The sequence below is a fragment of the Emydura macquarii genome, unplaced genomic scaffold, assembly GCF_026122565.2.
Source record: "Emydura macquarii macquarii isolate MOO-44397 ecotype Brisbane River unplaced genomic scaffold, CSIRO-AGI_Emac_v2 contig_1146, whole genome shotgun sequence".
In the NCBI taxonomy this organism is placed as follows: domain Eukaryota; kingdom Metazoa; phylum Chordata; order Testudines; family Chelidae; genus Emydura; species Emydura macquarii.
In genome coordinates, this window is record NW_027131283.1 from 3,988,477 (window position 1) to 4,014,184 (window position 25,708).

At 41.8% G+C, this 25,708-nt stretch overlaps 1 protein-coding gene across 4 annotated transcripts in view; it reads right to left on the reverse strand.

The window, feature by feature from the left end:
- The window catches only part of BVES (blood vessel epicardial substance), a 45,737-nt gene extending 20,346 nt beyond the window's left edge, over nt 1-25,391 (reverse strand). Inside the window, exons 1-5 of one of the 4 annotated variants that reach the window (XM_067546527.1) lie at nt 25,318-25,391; nt 15,306-15,374; nt 13,815-14,048; nt 10,628-10,752; nt 758-945 (exon numbers count right to left, since the gene is read on the reverse strand). In XM_067546527.1, coding sequence (XP_067402628.1) covers nt 758-945; nt 10,628-10,752; nt 13,815-14,037 — 536 coding nt within the window. In that variant the 5' untranslated portion in view covers nt 14,038-14,048; nt 15,306-15,374; nt 25,318-25,391. Of the gene's footprint in view, nt 1-757; nt 946-10,627; nt 10,753-13,814; nt 14,049-15,305; nt 21,063-25,317 lie in introns of those variants that run through there. The other 3 variants (XM_067546528.1, XM_067546529.1, XM_067546530.1) reach the window with 3 other exon arrangements.
- Nucleotides 25,392-25,708: the final 317 nt, after the last annotated feature.

The window sequence follows — 25,708 nt, forward strand, 5'->3', positions numbered from 1 at the left end:
CAGTGTTGTCGAATCTGCATTCTTCTGAACTGAAAAATTGCCCAGCTCTACCCACAAGGCAGTGCCCAGCAGGCAGAATACTACATCTATCATGTGTCCTCTGAATACCTTGGGTTTGATCCACCTGCAAAGTGACATAGGATGCCACTAGCACCCCTAAGGAAAAAGGAGAGATGGTGGTATCACCCCTTACAACCAGGGAATGTCAGCATTAAACTCCAGCTAGAACTCCCCAGCAGCTTCACGAACAGAGTCTGGACCAGGGAAGTTATGAATCAGTGCATCTCCAATCAGGGATCTGCAGCTTGGGTCCCACCAACTTCTGGACAATGAATCTGGCTCTCTGTACACATGTATCTGCAATGAATCAAGCCCATTTGCCAGTCTCTAGTTTTAAAATGTACTGGATGGTTATGTATTTTATTCTCAAATGTACCAAACTTTAACCTTAAAGCCTGAGTGTATGCCAACAATAAAGCTGTATAGACCTGAACAAGTATCTTACTTGTTTTTGGCAAAATTCTATCTTCAGACTTTCTGTTAAAGTCAATAGGTGCTGCACATACAGATGAGGGCAGAATTTGGTCCCAGTAAGACATTTCATGGTATCAGATTCAGAAAATGAAGGTTAATTGAAGGCTACAAACCACAGTATATTGCAACCATTTTTTTAAAAAAATGACCTTCCTTTGAATTTGTTTTTCATTCCACCATTATGCAATACATAAAACTTTCCCAAACTTTATACAGCACATACTTTCCCTTTAGCAGGATACTTAGTCGATCATCAACTGATGTTTTGTCCTCTGCAGCATATGCTTGACCTGCTTTTAAAGTCTGAATGTTGCAGAATTGTCCAGTTAATCTCTGGAACAGTTTTGGAGGTACATGGAGTGGTTCAAACATTCTCTTGTACAGACTACTGAACTCCTTCTCTATCTTGATCTGGAATACAACAACAGACATCATAAACAACAATGGATCAGTGAAGAAATAGAAGTGCATGATTATTTTTCAGCGCCAGAGGTTGCTATAAAAATTCACCATTTGCCAACATGGGTAGAGCTGAGATACCTCAGGTTTTGTCTACATGTAGGGTGGGAAAAACTGGCATTTGTCCACAAATGTTGAATCTTAGACGGTAACCACAGCACTTGTTTATGCAGAGCTAAAATTAGGTCAAGATGCTAAACTGGCACTTTAAGCATCTTTTCCATACCAGTAGAATTTGAGTGGATTGAAATAGTCATTCTGGATTTACACTGCTGTAAAAGCAAATAGAGTTTGGCCCAGAAAGGCATCCAGAACCTCAGGACCCCCGTGCCTTTCACTACACATCCCTGCCTCATTCTGTCACTCTAACTCTCTAGGGAAAGTCTTTGACCCCTCAGGGTCATGGCTTGTATGCAGAGGAAGAGCCAGCCCCCAACCCCTGAAGACTGAGCCAGCATGCAGGAAGCCACCAGGAGCACATGTAATGAGTGAGGAAGAAGCACTGCCAGATGAACATCTCAGTCTTGGGAACCCACCCAAACTTAGGCTGCAGGGAAGAGGGAGAGGAAGCTGGCTGAAATCCTAAGCGTGAAAGTATTTCCTGAATGAAGGCAACTGGGAAGGAGACAGTAGCTAATGCTTTGGGTCCTTATCTGCCCGCAATACACAGGAAGGCTTGAACAGAGGCTCCTTTGGTGCGGAACAGGACACACAGACAGAAGGATGTGGACCTCAAAGAATACAAAAGGGAAGTAAACATACACAGAATGGAAAATAAAGAAAACCGGATTAACAAAATTATAGGTGAGGATGGTAGCACCACCTATTATTAATGTTGCCCAACACTTGCCATTATAAGATCCCGTTTTCAGTCGCTTGTAACTTTGCCAAAATGTAACCACTTGGGCTGAAATTCTCCATGCCAGTTGTCTACCTCCAGCTCAATCGCTGTGGAAAATTTCATCCAAAACAGGTCAGGCAATTCCAAGAATGAGGCTAGAGGCAAATAACATTGTGTTTCATTGTTGAAAATATTCTACTGACCTTTTTTTGGAAAGCTCTACTGCCCTTATGCTTCGGAACAGGGACTTGAAATTTGGCAGGGTGGTGGCTTTTGTGCCTCGGATGTGCTTTTTTTGCCATCACCGTGAAAATACGTCCAAATTTGGCCATGTTATATTTTTAAAAGTCACATTTGTACGTGCGCACTTGAAATTTGCCAGAGCTTCACAGCAAAAATCTTGAAAGATTCTATCCTGACTGAGCACGCTCAAGACCTTTCACAGTTCCTTGTGCTGTGACATGCCAGCCCAGGGGCAAAACCAGGCTTTCCTTGTAATGGCTGCTCCCGGGTGCGGTATGTCTGGGCACCGGCACTGAGAAAAGGGCAGTGGTCTCTCCTGTGCTCTCAGTGACGCCCCCATCCCACCCAAAAAAAAATTCTACTGGCACCCAGGAAACATAGCAGGGGGAATAGTCTGATTCAAATGCAGAGAGGACGAGTCAGACTTAGAGCATTGTGGGTGAGGGCCAGGGAGTAGATTGGAACACAGAGCCTGAGAGTGGAGACGGACTGGCTGGCCAAGGAGACCGAGAACTGGGGGGAAAGGGGGGAAGGGGGTGAAGAAGAAGGATGTTGGTGAGAAAGATCTGACAAGGAGTCAGGGTGTGGGTGGGAGGGGGAACTGACCAGGCAAAGAGATTGGGACAAGGAGCCAGGGGAGGTGAGGACACAGAGAATGGATGAGAAGCCTGGGGAGAGAGACTGGGACTGGGAGCACTAGCTCCTACTGAGGTCTGGGGGAACATGGGCAGGGGTACTGGAGGAATACAGAGAGAGACTGGGAAGAGGAGAGAAAACTGGATCTGGATGGGCAAGGAGACTGGGAGTGGGAAAAGGGGGAGACTGGGACAGAGACCAGAAGCCTCTCAGAAGTAGAAACTGGGACTGACTAGATGAGGAGAATGAAACTAGGATACAGAGGACTGGGACAGGGACAGAAGGAGTCATGGAGGTGATGGGACAGAAGGGATCAAACTTAGGGGGAATGAGCCAAGCGTCTGTGCCCCCTACAGCACACTCTCCTCCAGGGTCTGGAATGGAACCCAAGATCCCAGAGTCTTACCATTCGCTTGCTGTCAGCAAATATCTCTGAAACCTACTGGCAAAGTGTCCCATCCCCTTCTACTGCCTGTCCACATAGAGGATAACAACCCAGTACTGCACTCAGCGATTCTGTTAGCTCAGGGGGCAGAAAGAAGTCTATGCAGTAGATCTAAATGTTCAAACCCTGCTAGTGATCCCTGTGGGTGTCCATATGATGTCACATGAAGGAATTTCCACTTTTTCAGTTTGCTTTTTTAAATATCGAGGAAATTACATACAAAAACTACATTAAAAGAGCTGGATTCAGGATGCAAAGTCAAGCCCCCAAAAATTAGGAAAGGCCAGAATTAACATTGCCTGTGCCCCTTTAATGTGGCCTCCTTGTGCAGATGCATTATGATGCAGCCTTTCATTCCCTGGAAGAGGGGTGTTGGACTGGAAATGCTCAGGCAAGATTAACAATAAGGTTGCTAGCACTCCGGCTACAGTGACTATGTTTGTATGAAACTGAGGTTTTGAATTTCTTGGGCCCTGTTGCACATCATAGATCCTACCAACTAAAAAAGGCCTATCCACAGGCAAGGCAAAGCTTCAATTTAAGCATACATGGTAGGGAGAAAGGTCCTAGGGATCATAATGGACCCTTGATCACAAAATCCGCTAGGGCTCCTAATATCTGCATATAGGTTCTGTGCGAGCATGAGGTTAGATGGACTGACTGCAATTGACATATCTTCTCCAGGCAGTCCCTCCTTTGTGTCAGCAATTCCAACTTAGCTCTGTGTAACTCCCTGCATGTGATTTCACCAGTTCACAGACAGGGTCAAATTTTATTCTTAGATGTGTATGTGCATCCCCCATGGACAGAATTGGGAATTATCCAACCATTTGTGAGGACAAAATTGGCTTGAATAAAACAAAACAAAATAAAACACCCTACCTACACACCCACACACTGTAGAGTTTTCATGATCTAAAATATGTAAAAGTCTCTAAGTAGAAAGCAGGCATATCTGAAGTGCTGCTTTTAAACAGAGTGATTGGGGGGAAGTATTATTCCACTTTGAGAGCCCTCCCTCTCCAGACAGTGTTCACTCTAAGCAAGCACTATTGCCTGCTTCTGCAGTCATCATTGTGGGCCATTTTCCAAATGAGCCATATGGGTAGGTGTAAGTTTTGCTCTGTAGTAGATGAAGAGTTCTGGAGTACTGCCAAAGCCTCAAGCCAGAGCTCAGTAGAGGCACTGATTAGAATCTTTTCGCTTCTGACTTCGGGCTAGCTTCTACAAAGAACCACGTCAGCAAAGCCCCACTAAGCCAAAACCGCAGAAGTCATTTTTCGGTCAGGAAAGAACTCATTGTTTTTTTCCACAGACTACATTTAATGAAATAAATATTTAACTGAAAATATCTATCAATTATTCATCCTGCAGTATGGCTTGAATTGTAATTGTTTTTCCATTCTTTCCTCTTTCTAGACTATGTGATTTGAGGGGCTGAGTAAATAAAAATGATTTTGGGTGTTGGTCAATACTTGCCCATAGAAAAATCTCATTCAGAAATTATTCCCAACATTATCTTTGCTCCCTTCTCTGGTTGTGTTTAAAACAACCCATTGTCAAGTTCACAGTAAAAGCAAATTTACATTTACAGCAACTACAAAGAGTGGTGTAAGCAGCAGATGTTGCGTCTACAAGGGTTAGTACTTCTAATGTACAATGAAGATGATGCATATATTGTCTGGCATATGTTTTCTTATTTCCATTTAATTTTACAGCATTGTTTCATTTCACATGATAGCTGCGTTTATTATATCTCAAGGTATTTAGAGCCCTATTTTCCAAGGGGCTGAGCAGCCACAGTTCCCCATGACTACAACTGCAGTTATGGGTGAATAGAACTTCTGAAAAAATCAGACCCTTAGGGTCCAATTCCCCTTGGTGCTATTGCCCCTTTTTACCTGATAGGTTAGCACAAAGGGGCAGGTGTAAGTCCTCTTTGGGGGAAATTACCCTTGTACTGGGGGCTCCTTATGCTAGGTGCAGAGTCAACTGCACCAGCTCTGTACCACCTCTTTGGCCGCACAGAGGGTAGTGGAAGCAGGGCAGGGGTGGGTTGTATTGAGGGTGGGCCTGGCCAGGGCAGAACCCCCTAGGAACCCCTGCAGCAGGGGCACAACTTAGGCATCCCTGTCTGCTGCCTCCACCACACCAACACCTGCAGCCCCTTTGACACTACACCACAGCAGCACTGAATTTGCCCTATAAGTAGCAAATAAAAAAGCCACAGAGAAGAAATATAGATTTTACTCTAAATTCACTCCTGATTTAATTCTACTGATTTCAATGGACTTGGATCAATGATGAATTTGATTCCATATATTCTATTCTCTCTTGCTTTTTAGCCCCTCCATCTCCCCCCCTCCCCCCCCCCCCCACACACTAACCTTTTGCCATCACAATAAAGCAAACACCAAAAAATGCTGAGAAAACAAACTGAGTAGATATTTTTAAAAGTATTGTGTAATATTAACTAAAGGCTCCTAAATCACTTGAGCTCTATATCCCATTGTTTTTTCAACATGACTTTGGTGCTTTGGGAAGTTTAGCTCTTTAGGGCCAGACAGCAAAGTCCACTTAAAATGCTGATGTGATTATGAGATCTCCACACAAAAAGTGAGAGCAAACATCATAGCTGATTTTTAGGACTCTTCAAATTTGCTCTGAGCAGGCTGTAGACTCAAACCCTGCCTGCTCCCTGCCAAGGTCCTGCTGAATTATGTGGCACCTTCAGGTACATGCAGACATTTTTATTGAATTAAATTATGAAAATTACTACAGCATTCGTGAAGGTGTTGATGTGGCTACTGAGTTAAATGTGCTTTATGCTGCTTCTACAACATACTATTTCAATTTGCTGCAGAGTTTTGTATTGACAATGCATTATGGTCCTGGAGAAGGTGAAGGATTTAGTAGATGGGTAAGGATAGTTAGAGCTTTTGGCACCTAAAAATGGAGATTTTGGAAACCAGGAAGCAATCAAGGCTTTTAGCAATAGGGTGGGAACTGGAGTTCTTTTGAGAGGGGTCTGAATTTCCACTTCTCTACCCCCTTTACAACACAATTTACCACATTGCTCCCAACCTTTAAGCCTTTTAAGGTAAGTGTGCCTCCAGAGAGGTGCTGAATGCCTTCAGCTCTTAGTGCTGTTTAACCTTTTTTTTTTTTTTTTTAAAGTGTAGAGAATCAGAATGGGTTCATTCATCCCTAGAATCAGAACAGATCCAAAACTTTACCTAAATTCAGAACCAAGTTTGGAGAACTAATCTAATGTTATTATTCACTTTCATTTGTCTCTTCACTTCTCAGTTTCGCATGGGGCTGGAAGCAGAAGTGCCACGCCACACTGCTACTCGTGTATGCTGGCCAGAAAGTCCTGGAACTCTCACCTGAAAAGGACAGTTCTTCTGAGATACCCAGTTCAATTTAGCAGAGCCTAAAGGGTGGGTCAAGAATCCAAACTACTGGATATTTATTTGAACTAAATATTACAAAGCTCACACAAAAACACCATTATGAAAAATGCTGAAAAAGTGACCACCGCCAGCTATTTGGCCCGCGTTGTGTAGGGGGTCAGACTAGATGATCATATAGATCCCTTCTGATCTTATAGTCTGAGAGTCTATTTGAAAAGAGTGGTGCTCATCAATTAAGCAAGAATAAAGTTACAAAATGAAATAAAAAGTAACAGCTGTAGGGGAGAGAACTTGAGAGAAGAGACATGTTTTAGATGAAGAGGTTGGGAGATATAGATATGCGGGAAGGCTCTTCTCAAAGACAAGAATTGCAGAGGAGAAGCCTCTCATACCAATAGAGGGGAGTGTGTGTGTGTGTGAGAAAGGCCACTGTTAAAACAACTCAGACTACTGTTTTTAAAGTAAGAAGGAAAGTTCTGAACTGGAGATCTGGATTTCAAGCAGTTATTCACATCAGTGCACACTGAGTGTAAAATAGTACCTGATTTGATAACATTTCACTCCCCCTACGTTTGGGGGTAAAGGACTATAGAAGGTGAAAGGCAAAGGAGAATCAGGACCTGAATCTTCAAATAAAGAGGGAGTGGGGTTGTTTGAAGATGCAATCACACTGTCACTTTGCTTTGTCTGTAACAGGAGGGAATATTCTAATCATGACAGAAGTTCGTAAGCTGGTACTTATATGCATTAAATTCTTTTATACTGCTGAGTTCAAATATTAGTTATCACTGGTCCTTATTCATTTATTAACACTTAACTGTTATACTCTCTGTGCGCTTATTTATCTATTTTGATTTTATGATGAATTGCCTCTTCCCCGCCACAGAAACCACAGGTGAATGCAGCATTGAGAGAGATGCAAGGAGAGACACACCTAGCAACAGAGGTGAAATGAGCAATTTCATGGTCAGTCTTTGCTTGTGTGCGTTTTATCTCTAAAAGAGGTAGTGTGAGTGGTCAGACAGCAGAGATAGATACAAGATTAGAAAGATAAGATGACAAAAAGAAACTGATAGTCTTGACAATGGTAAGAGGTGTCCCAGTGGAGGTGTGAAGAAAGCCAGACACTAATGCTTATCACCATTAAAAATGCAACCTAACACTGAGGCTGAATGAAGGTTGTTATGTAGTGTTGCATCTCCCCTGAACACCCAATTCCAAACAAGAACTAGCTGCTATTAAAATCAAATATGGCCTGCTCTTAGAAGCCCCAGCTGCATTACATTACAGGCACATGTGATCTGAAGATCAACATTAAAAACGGTCTTCAACATCGTTTTTCTTTCAGACCCCACTGAAAGTGTGCTGTGGGGCACAGCTGCCTTAAGTGACAGTGCATAGATAAATAGCCAGCTGCACTTTCCTCAGTATGGGGCATAACCAGCCAACCAGATCCAGAAGAAGAATTTAGCAAAAAGTTATAATGATAATATGATTGGGCAGTTTTCCCACACCTGTTGAAAGGTAATTTTCTAACCCTTTTGTGGACTGGTAGTTTATAAATTGAGTTTCAAACTCAAATATTGTATATTTGGACCTACATAAACAATATCTATCATACTGTTTTATATTCCTGCCTGTCACTGTAGTATCTGAATACCTTTCCCATAATATTGATAGCAACAGTGAAGTCCCTAGTGGACTCCAGAATCTGTGGCATTTCTACATGATCAAATTCTTACTATGGCACAAAAAACCCTATGTTAGCATTACATTAAGTCTCAGATTTTAGTCACACAAATCAGAGTCAAAGGTCTTACTGATATTTTAATCCTGGACCTGCATTGCAAGGTGTTTTGTTACTTTATCATATAATACAGCGATTCTCCATTTTTCAGTATGAGGATCCACCACCCTCTCCCGGCACTAATCCAATCAAATATGGGCAGGACAAGCTGATCATGACATTTTAGTGATACCTCTGGGGGTCATAACATCCATGTTGGGAGCCTATAACATAATGCTTATGCAACTTATTTTCCATAGGTGCTCAGCTATGGTGATGGGTGGGACGTAACAGAGACAGAATATCTGAGTTTATAGGTAAAGGTGCAGTTTCATCGTATCATCATATATCATGAAGACCATTTATAAATAGAGCAATAAAGAAATAAATGTTTTTTCTAAAATAACTATGCAAGTGTCTCAGGCAGAACAGTAAAAAATGTGAATATTCCTTTTAATTAAGAGATTTTAAAAGGCAATGAGTAATTTAGGCTCATCTTGGATTGATGGCTCAATATACTGCATGTAGCTAAATGGACTGTTAGCAGTAAAACAATCTGTCTAGGTTTTAAAATAGTGAATAATGCTGCTTTTAGACAAGAACTAGATCAAGTTTTGCTCTGCCCTGCCAGGAAAAGAGGAGGGTATGTGAGAGGGCAGCCAGGGAATTAACAGGCTGCACTCATTTGGTGTAAGAGTTCAGTTCCAGCTGGAATTTTTAATTCCAGCTCTGATTTAAGATTCACTTCAAAAGGAGTGTGTCTGATTTCAGGTACTGGCCAAACAAAGCTAAAGGCCATGATCTGCAATACTTAATTGAGTAAAGCACGGAGTTGTTCTGTTAAAGACCTCAGAATTTGGCCCCAGGTATACTCCTGTAACCTTCACATTGCAGATTTCTCTTAATATTGGATTTCATATCATACAAAAATCTACAGTGAGCAAACGAGAATTTTCCCTTTTTCTTTCTAAGCCTAAATGTCTCTGAAAAAAGGCAAGAGGCTGCAGGCAGGGCTAGCTATGTGCTAAATCTAAAAATAAATGGTCTCTCTCTCTCTCTCATCCCCCTCTCCCCCCCCCAAGGGGAACAAATTAAAGAAAACACTCCTGTGGTCCTTTGGAGCCAGGAAATACGCACATTCCACCCCTTGCTCCCACCTAGCCACTGAATTTGTGTACATGCAGAATGGGAAGACAGCAGATATCAGGACAGAAAAAGGGCTGGGGATCCCCAAGGATACCAGCCCTCATTTTCAGTGACTGAGCTCAAGTCTATTGATGGACTCCTGTTCTATACTATTCTGCAAACCCTACCAGACTACCAGTAGAACAGCCATGCTGCTATTGGCTCACTCTCCCAGTTCCCCTTTGATTTTCTGGAGGGGAGTCACAGGGTGCACAGCCAGAGTTAACGCAGCTTTAGCTCTGCTGATTTGACCTGCAGACTCTCCCCTTGCCCTAAATTGGTTAAAGGCAGGAATCACGTCACTTAATATGGCTCTTCCTTTACCCTGCCCACTTTTTCCTGCCTATTCCTGGGCCTCCCAGCTACTGGATAGAGAAGGGAATAGCATTTCACTTATCACTTTCCCCATCTGCAGGGCCCTATAACAGGGTTTTCTTTGTGGATTTTCTTCCTGCTGCAGGGTAGGGCCGGGTGAGAGAGGACACATAGGCCAAAGGTATTTTTGTGTGAATGGAATGCAAGAAGAGCATTAAAGTTGTTTTTATATGGATCCCTATATTTATTTCCATATTTACAAATAGCTAAAATGGACTCTCAACCGCCTCACCAGAACACAAGACACTACTGGGTTGAAACTAAGCAAGAGAAGTTTTATCCCCAAAGAGGTCTTGGCCTAAGAGTGATTAGCTATGGATGCCTAACTTGAGATACCTTGACCTGATTTTCAGAAGTTCCAAGCATCCATCCTCTGAAAACTCATGTCTCTAAAATTCTCCAGTTGTGCACCCAAAAAATCACTAGTCACGTCTGAATTTTAGGTCCTTTTTATTTAGATAAATAAAAATAAAAATGATACACAACAAAAAAAAGAGGTTTAAAATGGAAGTACTGTATCAGATGATGCACAAACGATCAGGCTAAAATCATGCTAATGGTTGCTGGTACCTGCTGGAGCTGCTAACTGACTCACTTGGGCAAAACTCCAGTAGAATTAAATGGGAGGCTTGCCCAAGCACAGCCACAGGATTTGGCCCGTTCCCTGTACCCTACTGGACTCTGTGGTGATTATACTTTTTACATACCGGTCTTCTCTTGCACAGTAGGTATATAAAATGCAAGAAGTTGACAACCAAGAACACCGAATTCCAGATCATTATATCCAAGGCACAGCGGTAGAGCGTAGCCCAGATGATGAAAAGTACACATCCTGTCAATAATAAAACAGTAAGTTAAATGATACCGATCAATAATGTATAAAAATATTTCTAACAGATTATATACACACTTCGTTCTTTTGATACAGAGAATACAGAGCCCTATTTTAGAGTGCAGTGATTATCTTGAGAAGTGATGCATATCACAAGTTTCAATACAGTTAGTGGAGCAAGGTAATCAATTAAGTGTAAAAGAGGTAATTTTATTTAGTTGTAAGAAACGTTTTTAACTAACACACACAACTGTTTCATACAGCTGGCATGACACTGATTTGAGACAAAAATGATAAAGCATTCATTTAGATGCCTGAAGCTTATAGACAAACAAAACATGAATAAGTAAGCACTATTTTCCTGGAGCTTCCTAAATGCCATCCACAGAGATTTGCAGTTTTAAAGAAACATCACCATAACATGTTAAGGCAGAAAGAGAGAGAAATCTGGCTTCCTGCTGCAAGTTATGCCACTGTTCAAGAAATCATTTGTTAGGAAAACAAAATGACTGATGAGTATCTTTTAAATATTTTCAAATACTAACTCCTCTGCTGTGATTAGTGAGAACTGCTAAACAAGAAAGTTCTTAATCATGCAGCTTTCTCTTACAATGTTATTCTTTCGAGGTTCCATCTCAGCTTGAAAAATTCATACTCCATCCATGTTTGCCAGTTCAATATTAAAACTAGAGCCCAAATCGGTGAAACCTCTACATGCAGAACTCCTGTTGATTTTAATGAGGAGTTCCACAGATAAAAGGACTTGCAAAAATTGAGGCTCCTGGCCATTAGAGAAATTCATTTTGGTAAAATAGCCTTTTGTAAGTGTGAAAAGAGATATGGAACAATTACTGTAAAATTCTTAATACAAGCAACATAAAGGTCTGGTAATTAAATAGATTCTCTCACAAACACTAAACATGTTCTATTTTGTACAAATAAAAAAAAAGAAATGATATTTCTCAAAAATATATCTTACGAGATGATAACTTCCTCAGTGGATCATGAAGACTTTGGTTCTACATACAGTACAATGACCTAAAAATAGTTCAGGAACCCTGTACGTGATTTAGGTTATAAGACTTTACAAACATGGTTTGGCCCCAGGCAAATCATGTTTAAACTCTTCCCAACAACTCAGCTTAAAACAAGGCTTTGGCCTCACATACTGTCATGAGGTGCTTACAATATTTCAGTGGTTAAAACCTAGCCCATTCAAGTCAATCGCAAAACCCCTTTTGACATCAATGGGTCCTGGGTTTCACCCTAGATTTAAAGCTAACACTATTGCTAAGCTAGGAGCGAAGGCAATGAAACTCTAGAACAAATAGAAGCATTCATACAATATCTGAAAGCACTATTATCCTGCATTCTACTTTCTCAGAGCATTGAAGATTGCCAAGTGTGTTGTACTGCATGGTTCTGAATTCAATGATAACTTCGTTAAATATGATAGCCCAGATATTAGTCAGTGCATTTAATAATAAACCAGGCCAAGGCTCCAACAATAAATTGTTTTTTTGACTACTATCAGAAAAAGGAAGTTCTCGTTAGCTCTTTGCATTACCATAGTATTAGATTTGGAGTATTGTTACTCATTATTTGTATTTCCATAGGGCACAAAAGCCCTATCAGAGAGCATAGCCCCATTACACTAGATGCTGTACAAACAGAATTTAAAATAAAATTATCCCTGTCCCTAAGAGCTTACAATCCAAGTAGAAGACAAGAGACAACAGGTGGAGACAAACAGGGAGAGCAAAGAATGAATGAGACAATATTAGCATGACAGGCAGTGGTCTTAGCATACCAGAAGCTAATGGCTGCCAAGTTTTTTGCAGGTTTCATGGAAAAGGAGAGTTTTCAGGAGGAATTTGAAGAAGGATAACAACTTAGTTTTGCAGATTTTAGAGGAAGCTTCTCCCAAGCATGTGGGGCAGCATGGGAGAAAGCACAAAGATGCTTGTTTGAAAATTTTACAAGTGGGCAATGGAGGCTGGCATCATTGGAGATGGAAGTCAACATTTCAGTACCGATGAAATATGACAGGCAGGCTTTGGTTAGCTGTGAAGGGCCTTGAAAGTGACAAGAGGTTTATGTTTGATGAGAAGGGAAAGTATAGTGAAAGCAGTGAGCTAGGAAAATTATCTTTGCAGCACCATTCTGAGTGGATACGAGTGTGGCAAGACTGCACTTGTGAAGCCAGGGACAATTGCAGAGATGTTGCAGTAATCAAGCAGCAAAACAACATTTTATCTTCTGCTAGATGAGCATTTTAGATGTGTGTACGGATAGGAAAGGTTTCTCTTCTTCTCTTAGAAATGTTATGCAAAACAAATCCACCAGACTGCTAGATAGCCCCAAGGAAATACATGTAATGACAGTTGCTCATGCTTCGCTCCCATAGTGTGTGATGTCCTCTCAGACCTCAGATTTTAAGAGGAATTGGGGCTAGTCATTACATGAAGCTTTCCGAGGAAAATTTAGATATTGCAGGTGTAGGTGGGATTTCCTATTATATCAATGACATGTGAGTGGAAGAGATTTATACTGTAGTAGGTATAAGTCTATCTTGCTATAATTGTAATTGAGCTCTGCTTTTTCCAGTTATTCATAACAAAATTTTGGGGGCTAATTTTTTCCCCATAACTTATCAGAAAAAGAAATCCATGCTTGGATAAAGTAAGAGTGGAGAAAAACAGAAAGAAATGAAAAACAAAACAAAAAATACGATAAAGCCCACACCCCATACACAAACCTTAGTCCTACCCACACAGTCAGATGTTTCAGCAACTGCATAGATGCTCAAAATTCTCTATGCAGTTTTTGTGGATTTTTGAGAGATTGGGTCTGTATTACCTTTTCCAGGTAAGTTATGCAATGTCAGATGATTGAACAGGCCCCAAATCATGCTAAAACACCTCCAACAAAATAAAACAATTAAAATATGTTGAAATACCACCAACAGAAAACAAGTAAGCCCAGAACAATACTATCTATTGGTCAATAAATGGAATTTCAGCCACACTGAAGTTGTAAAAAGTATATTTTGTTTGTCCTACCTATAGTAAGCAAAGCTCGGAGGAAAATCATATGGAGATTCAGAGTAGTTGGAATAACCAATCCAACTGCAAAACAAATATTTGCCACATGAAAAACCAGATGATGAATCTCTTTCCAGTTCTCACACACAGTCTCATTGAAAGGTACCAGGGTGGCATTTTTGAAATCTGGTATAAAACCTAATGGGGTCACGGTAAATAAATTGATTTCTGTAGTATTCATCTTGAAAAAGCCTGTAAAAATAGAAAAAAGGCATTAAAAGTAATGAGCACCAATAAACCTGAAAAACAATTATTTATGCCATGGGACTCAGGGGTATATTCTCTCCCTTCACGTGCATAAACATCTCTCGTTAATATTAATGGCAATTCTATACAGACTTCAAAAGTTAAACTAAGTTCCTACACACAAAAAAACATTCTATGGTCATGTTTAGATGAAGACCAAGGGCTTGAAGAAGGAATAAAAGTCAATATTCTGATAAGCTGCATGCATCATGTATTATCAGATACAGACCCAATGACTTTCATAAGATTCAGAGGTCAACACATGCTGAGCAGCTTGCAGGATTGGCACCATAATGGTAACTTCTGCTACTTGTTAAATGGTTCTTAGGGTTGTCCAGGCACGTTACTTCCATTCCCTCATAATCAGAAGATACATGTGCATACCATGAGTGGTATATAGCTTTGGCACCTGTATAACAGCAGAACTAAATACAAATTCAGAGGAACCTGCAATAAGTTATAGGAACCAAAAAGTTATTGTTAAAGAAAACTTGCCAACCTCTCCCCAACAAAAGGATTTAGGCCTTTTAATTCCTCTTTATAATGTATAAAGCCATCCTGAAAGGATTTTCACTTTCTTTCAAAGGAGAGAAGGGAGATTGATATTTGTAAGGTAAAAAAGAACAAGTCTGATCTCTGGTTTGGCCATAAGACTCCCTGGAGATCAAAGATGCATGCTGCAAGTTCTCTCACTACATAAATGAATGTTAGGGAAAAAAATAAATATTTCCCTTCTCAGTCGATCACATTTCACTTGCTTGGTGCCTCTGATAACATACATGGTCTAGCTCTCCAGTCATCCACAGAGTCTTTCAGGAAAATTGAGCAGACAAGAATTGACGTTGTAACGTAAAACAGATAGATTCATAGATTCCAAGGCTATTGTAGTCCTGTAATCTTATCTCTTGTATAACACAAACCATAGAACTTCCCAGCACAAATTATCAGAACATGTATTTTAGAAAAACTACCAATCTTGATTTTAAAAATTGCCAGTGATGGAGAAACCACCATGAAGTTGGCAAATTGTTCCCATAGCTAATAACCCTCCCTCACTGTTTTCTTTAATCTTTTAGGCCTTTTTCACACACAACAAAAAGAAGCAATAAAGTTTGTTTCCTTAGCCAATATCACTCCAAAACACAGTTAAATAACTTGGAATAAAATAACTAAAAAGGAAATTGGGAGCTTTCAAGATATTACCTTGAAACCTACTGCAGACAGTCTTTCCTCATCAAGATTGGCAGTGTCAGAGCAACTTGATATATCTTCCTAATAAAAAAAAGATTAATTTTCCAATTGAAGAAAGAATGATTTATTTCACATTAAAAGAAAGTAAAGTAATCTTGTTTTCAGGTAAGTATTTAGGACTCCTACTGGATGCAATATAAATGCAAAGTAATGCACATTGGAAAACCATCCCAAATATACATATAAAGTGATGGGGTCTAAATTAGCTGTTACCACTCAAGAAAGAGATCTTGGAGTTATTGTGGATATATTTCTCTGAAAACATTCACACAATGTGCAGCAGCAGCCAAAAACGCTAACAGAATGTTGGGAATCATTAGGAAAGGGATAGATAATAGGACAAGAAAATATCATATTGTCTCTATATAAATCCATCGTACACCAACATTTTGAATACTGTATGCAGATCTGGATACCCCATATCAAAAAGGATATATTGGAATTGGAAAAGGTACAGAAAAAGGCAACTAAAATGATTAGGGGTATGGAACAGCTTCCATATGAGGAGAGATTAATAAGACTGCGACTTTTCAGCTTGGAAAAGAGACAACTAAGGGGGGATATGATAGAGGTCTATAAAATCATGACTGGTGTGAGAAAGTAAATAAGGAAGTGTTATTTACTCCTTCTCATAACACAAGAACTAAGGGTCACCAAATGAAATTAATAGGCAGCATCTTTCAAACAAACAAAAGGAAGTATTTCTTCACACAACACACAGTCAACCTGTAGAACTCTTTGACAGAGGATGTGAAGGCCAAGACTATAACAGGGTTCAAAAAAGAAATAGATAAATTCATGGAGAATAGGTCCAATCAATGGCTTATTAGCCAGGATGGGCAGGGATGCAAAACCATGCTCTGAAGTGTCCCAAGTCTGTTTGCCAGAAGCTGGAAATGGGCAACAGGGTGGATCATTTGACGATTATCGGTTCTGTTCATTGTCTCTGAAGCACCTAGCATTGGCCACTGTTGAAAGACAGTATACTGGGCTAGATGGACCATTGGTCTGACTCAGTATGACCATTCTCATGTTCTTATAAACAGGTTATATGGAATTCTGTTTCATTCCCACTGATTAACTACATGCTTGCATCAGTGAGTGAACACTCTTCATGTTACACATTATGGCGTATGTATTGTAACAAATCCTGTACAGACATTCCCTCTCTCTCTTTCATACACTCACCCACACTCAGACATTCCTTACTGTAACACAGTCCAGTTACTTAGAGGACTACTAAGTAACTGTTGATATATTTTAGATTCCTTAAAAAAATAGAATATATGTTGTATTTACCTATTATTTTGGGGGGTGGGGTTGGCTAGGCTTTGAACAATGCTGAATCATTTTCATTTTATTTACTCTTCTGATTGATATGTTTAGAATTCCTCCAACAATCTATATAGATTTCTCACTTGCATTAAAAAAAAGGAAATTTTAAGCAATTTAAAAAAAAAAAAAACTGTCTCTGACAATGAATCACACACACTCATAAGACCATTTTTTTGCAGGGCAAGACACCTCTCACAGTTCCACTCAAATGTCTTGATCCTGCTGTCCACCTCATACGACAGACACATGGATACAGATGTAAGACGATGGATGTCCTTATGTGGGCAAAGAGTACAGTTTTAGATATAAGGCATTTTCTTTGAAGAGGACTGTTATTTACTTAAAAGGCTATATATTATTCTCTAACTTAATTTAATAAACATAGGTTTGGGTTTGTTTTTTTTTAAATTGCAGAATTTACCTTTTTCCCTCCTTGCTCTCAAACAGTATTTTCCAAGTTACATAAATTAATCAAAACAAAAGATTAACTAAAACATCTGTCAATAAAAATAAGTTTAAAATACATTAAATATTTTGATTATTGTAGTGCTCAGAGGACCCATCCAAGAGCATGATCACATTGTGCTCCAATCTTCTCAACAATTATGCACATGCTTAATTAAATTCTGCATAGTCTCATTACAGCCGATGAGCCTGCTCACGTGACTAAAGTGTGTCTGCATAATTGGAGCCAGAGGTTTTTATATATATAAAACTATAGATACAAACAAAGCTAGTGAATTGCCAGTTATGAACCGTTCTGTTTACTCACAGGACAGATACAACATGAAAAATGACAGTGTAAGCTTCATCACATCAACCCTGTTCTGAAAGGATCATCTATAAGGCTGAAAAAGGGTACTGAGTATCCATATACATTCAGTTCTTGGCTTGCTTGCTACTGCTAACAAGGATACCAATTAATATTGTGAGTAGCTATTGTTTAATGATTAACTGAACTGAGCCATTCATATTCACATACAGAGCTAGTTAGACGCCTTTCCAATTTTGGTCATGATCCAACTGGGTCAAAATTGGAAAAAGTAACCTTGTTTGTATTTCATTACCTATCCATTGAGCATCCTAGATTTGTATAATCTTTAAAATAAAAGAATGGTCCTGTATTTTTATTGTTTTGTTGGGAGAAAAACTTTATCTTGCTTTTTTTAAACTTCTTGCCTGTAAGGGGCCATCTACAGATGATTTTAAATCTACTAGCCCACTGGTTCTCAACCAGGGGTACATGTACCCCTGGGGATACACAGAGGTCTTCCGGGGGTACATCAACTCATCTAGATATTTGCCGAGTTTTACAACAGACTACGTAAAAAGCACTAGCAAAGTCAGTACAAACTAAAATTTCATACAGACGATGACTTTATACTGCTTTATAAACTGTATGCTGACATGGAAGTACAGGCTAGTCACCTATTAAGGTGCTGTGATAGGGTGTCCACGCTATACAAGTCCTAAGCAGGGTAATGTGGGCCACGAGGGACCAATGAACCTTAGATGTTGTACCTAGAGGGCAACCAAGAACTGATAGGGCCTACTGGCAGATAAAGTCCAGCTGGGGGAGGAGATAGGAAACAATCATGTATCTAGGAAGTGGGAGCAAGAAGGGGCTGGAGGGAGGAAGTTTACAGTCATTCCCTCCTTCCCTCAAGGGAAAGGAAGTTGGCTAGGAACAAGGAGGAAATCCAGGAGAAAAGTAAGCCTTGTGGCCCTCCTCTGAGCTAGGGAGTCTTACAAGATGCCTACAGGGATGAAGTTATAGCTATAGGGAGTGGAGGATACTCCAGCAGTAAACCCAGAGATAGGCAAGGAGAAAGAGAGAGGGGGTAGGAAAGAGCCCAGGGAAACTGAGACCGAGCGGACGTAGACAGCTAGTCAGAAAGTCCCTGGGATAGAACCTGGAATAGCAGGTGGGCCCAGGTTCCTCTGCCTGTCACTGGCAAAGTGGCACAGGAGCTGGAGCTGAAACAGACTGCTTGAGAGGGCATAGGGACAGCTTGGCTTGTGGGATTTTGTTACCCTAGAAGAGGAAGACTATACAGTGACCTGCTTGGAGGGCCAAGTCATGAAAAGAGCATCCTGAGTTGTAAAGCAGGTGGGTTGACAGCAAGAGTAACTGATAGCAGGGGGCACCAGCTGGGGTGAGAGCTAATTCCCAGACCTAGCCAGGTGCACTTGTGGTGAATGGAACCCCTTGAATTTAGGAACCTAACTTCTGTCTCAACTTTCCTTTTAAAATCTGGTTTTCTAATCCTCTGAAGTTCAAGTTGATTTATTACCGACAAACAAGTGTAGGCATTCTACTGACATGCTGGAAAATAGATAGCAAAAGGCTGCAGAACTTTTCTGACAAGCGGACTTCTAAGTGCCTGTAGAAATAGATTTACCTTATCTACAAAGTGACACACTGTGTCACCAGGTCTAAAGCAGGACTGCCCATTAATTTCAACTGGAGATATTAAAAACTAGGTATGCAATTTGGTCTAGGGTATTTATCCATAGATAGTTATAGGAAAGAGAGTTAAACATAACAATTCTGAAGCTTATGTCTGTTCCTCTGGTCCTAAGCTCAGATCCTTCAGTCCTAACTTTGTTATAATACAAACATGCAAGAATCCTGTTCAGAGGATACATATATAGTTGTCGCTTTCTAGCCTTCAGTATTTCAAAATACCAGAAGCTCACTGTCAGTGAAAAGCTAAGGCGTGCAGGATCAAGCTTCCTGTGATTTCAATTCAATTTGTAAGTAGGGATCCTAGAAATCAGTTTGCCGTGGCATTTTGCTTTTTTTTTTTTTTTTTTAAACAGAGAATCTAGTGGGGCTCAGGCTGTCAGATTTTATTTTACTTGCAGAAAAATTAAGATTTGTTTTATCAGAGAATTTTGGTTTTATCACTAAAAACTAGAAAAGAAGAAACTAAGAAAAACTAAAACTAAAAACTAAGAAAAAGTTTGATACATTTTTTAAAACTCTAATTAAAACAATTGCTCTGCTCCGGTTTACAGCACTCAGAATCTGAAACTGAAAACCAATTTATAATTAAACCAATTTCATTGTTTTCCCCACTGTGCAAGCTGAGAGAAAAGCAAATAGTTTAAAAAAACAAAAACAAAAAACCAGTTGAAGTAAACTGGATTTTTATGCTTAAATGGACAATATCTAAAAAAATCTGTTAGAAGCACCAAGACAACCTGTTCAAGTGTCTGTAGAGTGGGTAGAATATCACAACCAATGTTAAATTGACAAGAGTGAAGACACTGAATTAAAGCACATACTCCAAGTTTACTCTAGGATTGTTTTATGCACACGACTTCCACTAATATCACAGGGAGTGTCACAAATATGTTAAAAGGACAGAGATACAGGTCTAGAGATACAGACAGTGGGATTTTCAAAATTGCACAGAGGCTAGATCCACAAAGGAGATGCAGGCATTGCAATGCTGAGTACAACTTTTGGGTACCCTGCCACCTAGTGGAATCCATAGCTATGAGTTAGGTGCCCAGGCTTCCTATACACTGCTGAAGAGAATGAGGTGCCTAAGAAAGGGATCCATAAAAGCCAGCACTCTGAGCAGGGGCCATATTTAACTACTCAGTTGGAAATGCCATGAGAGGTATATGGCCTCACCCAGTCCCTCTAAGGGATATAGGTACCTAAATCTAGGCTGGAAGGAGGCACCTCCCTCTGCTTTGGATTCACCCCCATGAATTCTCCCCAGAGTGAGATGGTTCAGCTCAGTGATCTTCACTATTTTTCAAGCAGGGGCCACTTTGGCAAAAAGCCTTCAATGTGAGAGTCACTTCAACTACTAAATTAACACATTTGCTTGCTACTCCTTCGTGATGTAATGTTAATGAAGTCTGCTTGTACAATAAAACGATACCCCGGAGCAAAAGTGTGCCTGTTGCTCTTTGACTTTGTTCATGCAGTATTTGTAGCCTGTCATCGCAATCCTATTAAGGCAGTCCAAATGTTCATTGGTCAATTTGTTCCTCTGTTTTCTTTTCACAATATTCCTTGCTGAAAAGGTAGATTTGCAGGTATACATACTGATGAAAAATGACAGCATTTTTGGCACGTTTCAGAGATGTGTATCAGGGATCATGTTCCAGAAATGATACACACCTGTCTTAAGTTCAGACTTCATGATGTCATTTGTTTGAAGTTCCACAATTTCAGTCTCCAGTTTAGCATGGTCAGAACAAATGTTTGTGATAACTGGTGACAGAGATGATACTGATACGTGGTTTCTATTATACAACGGATATTTAGCTGTACTTATTGGCACACATCGTACCATGTGGTCAATGTGATGTGTAAAGAAGACTGACTTTGATAGGCTCAGTACATATTCTAATGTTAAAAATAAAATAAATTGCAATATAAACAATTAATCAGGGAGCCACACTTCAGGTCGACGGAAGCCGCCATTGGCTCCTGGGCTTTGCAATGAACACTACCGTAGCTCCTTCACAGCAGAGCATGTGCTGCTGCTGCCATCATTACCGCCCTTCTACCCAATAGCCTAGAAGTTATGGAATTTACCCAGGCTGTGGGGGACCCAGATCCAAATCCTACCTCTTTGCTTTATGTGAAGCAGGGATTTAAGACCAGGTCTCCCACCTCTCAGGTGAGTGCCCTGCTACTCATTTAAGGGTGGCAGTTTTGTGTAAAACCTGATCCAGTCTTTGAGCACAGCCACCAGATAGGTGGGAACACCTACCCTGACAATTCCGCTGGGGTTTAGGGCATAAATCAGGCACTGGGCATCCGGGATTAGGTGGCTCTGAATATGCCCACTGACAGAAATTTAGGTGGCTGGGGAATTTTATTGGTGGAAATTTATGTGCCTAGGGACTTCAGAAGCCTACAGTTAGGTGGCAGCTGATTGGGAATTTCGAGGATCTAAATTTTGGATTTAGGCACATAAAGGGGATGTTAGCTACCTGAAGCCCTTTGTGGATCTAGCCTCTGGCGCCTAACTGCCATTGAAATCAATCTTATCCGAGTCTTTAAGTGCCTAAATACCTTTTAAAAATGTGGACCTGCATTACCAGCCCTGCAATTGTATCCACACAGATGGCTCCCCATGGATCTAACTGCAGGATTGGGCCTAAGAATTTTTGTAATCTAGCTCTAGAATTTTTCTTTAGTCTACTTTGCTATGGTCCTGCAGCCAATAGAGCCTTGACCGTAACTGTTCATTTTGAGAGCTGAAAATGGACTGCTAGTGCTGTTCTAATTAGGTTAAATGTAAATTAATTTCCCAATTTTCTTTTACTACTGAAATAGGATTGAAGGGAAAAACAGAGGAGTATGAAGAAAACATGCATTTGGACATGGTATGCAGTCCAGCACCTCATTAGATTAAATGTCTCTATACTGTAATATTTGTTAGCTTTGTTCTGTGCAGTATTCTTGATACAAATTAACAGTGTGTTCATTCCACCTATGAAGAAAATGCATCAGCCTTAAGTGAAATATTCTTAGTATGTACTCACAGTTTCAACAGCCATAATGGTAATCATATGTGACCAAGTGGGAATGTTCTTAATGAATACTCTGTGTGCCTCAGTTTCCCCCTATGTATTATTCAAGTATTTAAGGGCTGGGATCTTTGTAGTGACCATTAGAGAGCACCTGGGGCTGACTTTAGCTGCCTGCGCACAGACTATGGCTGGAGTCAATCCCCTCTGGAGGTGTTGGAGAGCAGGGGATTAGTCAGGTGACCTCCTGGTGTGTGTGTGTGGGGGGGGGGCCAAGACAATGGCAAGGAGGGGAGGCAGGTCTGGTGTTGCCTGGCTGGGGAAGAGTCAGTCCCCTGGGGGGGGGGGTGTCCGAGGAAGCAGAGCACAAGAATGGAACTCTGGAACTTCCCCAGATCATTGCTGTAACTTTCTGATTCATCTGCTAACAAAGTCTATTCTACGCTGTGTTCCGGAGAACTAATAAACCCTGCTGATTTCCATGCTGGCTGTGAATCGCTTCTGACTACAAGGCAGGGTGCATGGCCCCTTTGGGGGTGTGTGTAAGAGCTCCCCAGGCATCCCCTCCAGGGGGACTCACTGAAGGGAGCGGAATGCTCCGAGGTCAGATTCAGGAAGAGGCTGCACTGGTGCGAGGGGTCCTGGGGGAGACCCACTCAACTAGAGTGATTCCAGAGCACCATTCCTGTGGGACTTCGTCAACCCCATTCTCAGCACGCATGGTGTAACTGCAGATACAATCTGATGCATGGAAAAGTTCTGTTGAGGGAAGCATCTATAACTGTCACTTTTTAACCCTCAACTTCTCTCCCAAAATAACAGAAGTTTAATTTAACTCACAATATGGAAACACTATAAATACATTTCATTTCTTAAATCCAAGTTGTTAAAAATTAAGATATTGAACATCTGCCTTTATAATAATGATAAAAACATTCTTTCTATAGCACCCAGGGTCCTATTAAGGTACTCAGCGTGTTGCTAAACAACTGTGCATGTGCACATCCTCCCTATAATAACCTCTTAAGACTAGGAGTATCTAAAAGGAAAAAGCAGGGAGGGAGAAAGGATGCTTTCTTTACAGCCTATTCAAACCTATATATGTGGGGAGTGGGGGCGGGAAAGCTTAAGGTTGTTTAAAAGTAGGAAGGGATGAAGGAACTAGCATTTCAAGGGGGAGTGTGTTCCACAACCTTAGGGCCACTACAGTAAAGGCATGATTGCTTGTCAATCCAAAACACTATAATGGGAACCCTAAAAGATGAGTGATGTCCAAACATACTAAACATCTCATCATTATGATTTTTCCTATTTAGTTTAGCATGCTAAAGCAAAGCATATTTTACAAAAGTGGCAACCCCCTGAAACATGGAAATACTGATGCAACCTTAAAAAATGTGGCAGTACCACAATACTACAGAAGCGTTTTGAGTGTTTGAACCAGTCCAACACCAAACGAATTTAAACAAGCTTCTGTTGGGAAAAGAAGATGTGTTCTGAAGAAGCTCAAGTCACTCAACAGTCATTAAATACTGAATAAACCCTGCAATCTCACATGTGGTTTATACTCACTATAAGTGAGGTTCTATTTGAATACTGCTGTCTTGCTTGTCTGTCCTGGCTTTAAATGCCATATGTTGTAAAGCCATTTCAGTAAGAGCTTACTTACCAATACCAACAGCTGCAAAGTGTCCCAGAAAAATATTTCAACTTTTCGAAGTGGTAAGTGAAATTAACAATTTTTCTTATTTCCCTTAAAAATAACCATCTAGCTAAATTTAACAATCGTTTTACTGCTTAACAAAAACTCCTTCCAAAAGAGAGAGATTTAGGAGACCATCCGGGAGGGTTACACGGCTGCATTTAAATTCCCTGAGTTGATTTGCAAACTCAAATGACCTGCTGCATTTTAAAAACTCCATGCTTTTCAAAGAGCATTTTCTCGAGTCCATGCAGGTCTTCAGAAATATTTGCTACACTGACGCTGTAACTTTATGTGCCCTTTCAACTGTTGCCCTATACAACTGATAGTCCATTAGCGCAGTGTTTCTTAACCAGGCATACGTGTGCCACTGGGGGTACACAAAGGTCTTTTAGGTGGTACATCAACTCATCTAGATATTTGCCTAGTTTTACAATAGACTACATATAAAACACTAGTGAAGTCAGCACAAACTAAAATGTCATAGACAATGACTTGTTTATACTGCTCTCTATGTTATACACTGAAATGCAAGTACAATATTTATATTCCAATTGATTTATTTTATAGTTGTATGGTAAAAATGAAAAAATAAGCACATTTTCAGTATGCTGTGACACTTGTGTATTTTTAGGTCTCATTTTGTAAGCAAGTAGTTTTTAAGTGAGATGAAACGTGGGGTACGCAAGACAAATCAGACTCCTGAAAGGGGAACAATAGCCTGGAAAAGTTGAGACCCACTGCACTAGAGGGTTGGGATGGGGAGGCTCCTGCAGCGCGGGGATACTGTGGGATTATTACTGTACATTGGGAGCACCGGCTATTGCCAAGAGAAGCGGATTGACGGAGGAGCAAGAACGCAGATCGCTCAGGCTCCTGCGCCGCTGCTCTGGGACCAGGACGATCCCACGGGCGGGGGGCGTCGGTGCTGGCGGCGCAGCCCGGCCGGCCAGTGGAACCCGGCGGGGAGCGCAGCGCCCGGCTCAGCCCAGCCACCGGAGCCCGGCTCGGCGCCTCCCGTTATCCTGCCCCGGCCGGCTCTGGGGCAGGGGAGCCCTGGGGGGGGGGGGTCCCCGGTGCAGGAGCCGCAGGGACTAGCGGAGTGGGGGGACAGGGAGCAGATGGGCGGCGGGGGGGGGGGGTTAGGGCTCCAGTGTCCGGGCAGGGGCCGATGGGGACGAAGGGCCGGGCCGGGGGCTGCACCCCGCTGGGGCTGGTCCGGGGCGCGTCTCGCCGAGGAAGTTTCTCCCGGTTGCTCCGGGGAAGCGGCGCCTCCAGCTCCGATTTCAGCCGCTGCCCGGACACCCCCCCCCGCTCCCCACCTACCTGGGGGGCTGCAAAGAGCAGCTGCCCCGGCCGCCCAGCAGCCCGCCACCCGCTCGCCTTCTGCCTCGGCTGCTCCGCCCTGCCCCGCTCCCTTACCTGGCCCGAGCAGGCTCCCCGGGGCGCTGGCACTCCGCTGCAGCTCGCTGCTCCCCGCGCCCGCTCAGAGCGAGTGAAGCCGCCAGGAGGCTGCGGGCGGCGCCAGCTCCGGGGCAGGCATCGCGCAGGCGCTTCCCGCGGGCTCCCGAGACACCGAGGAGCAGCTGCAGGGGTGGGGAGCGGCGCCGCCCAGCCGGTGGGGGGTTTAAGAAGGGCCGAGGGCAGACGGGGCCCGCCAGGGGGCGGTGTCGCGGGGCTGCTGGCGCGACCGCAAAGGGGCAGAGAACGAGCCGGCTCAGCTCCGAGCTGGAGGGAGGCAGGCAGGGCAAGCTGGAGCGCTGCCCGCCCAGGGGTGAGAGGGACCTGCTGTGCTGCGCCTCCCCGCGGCTGA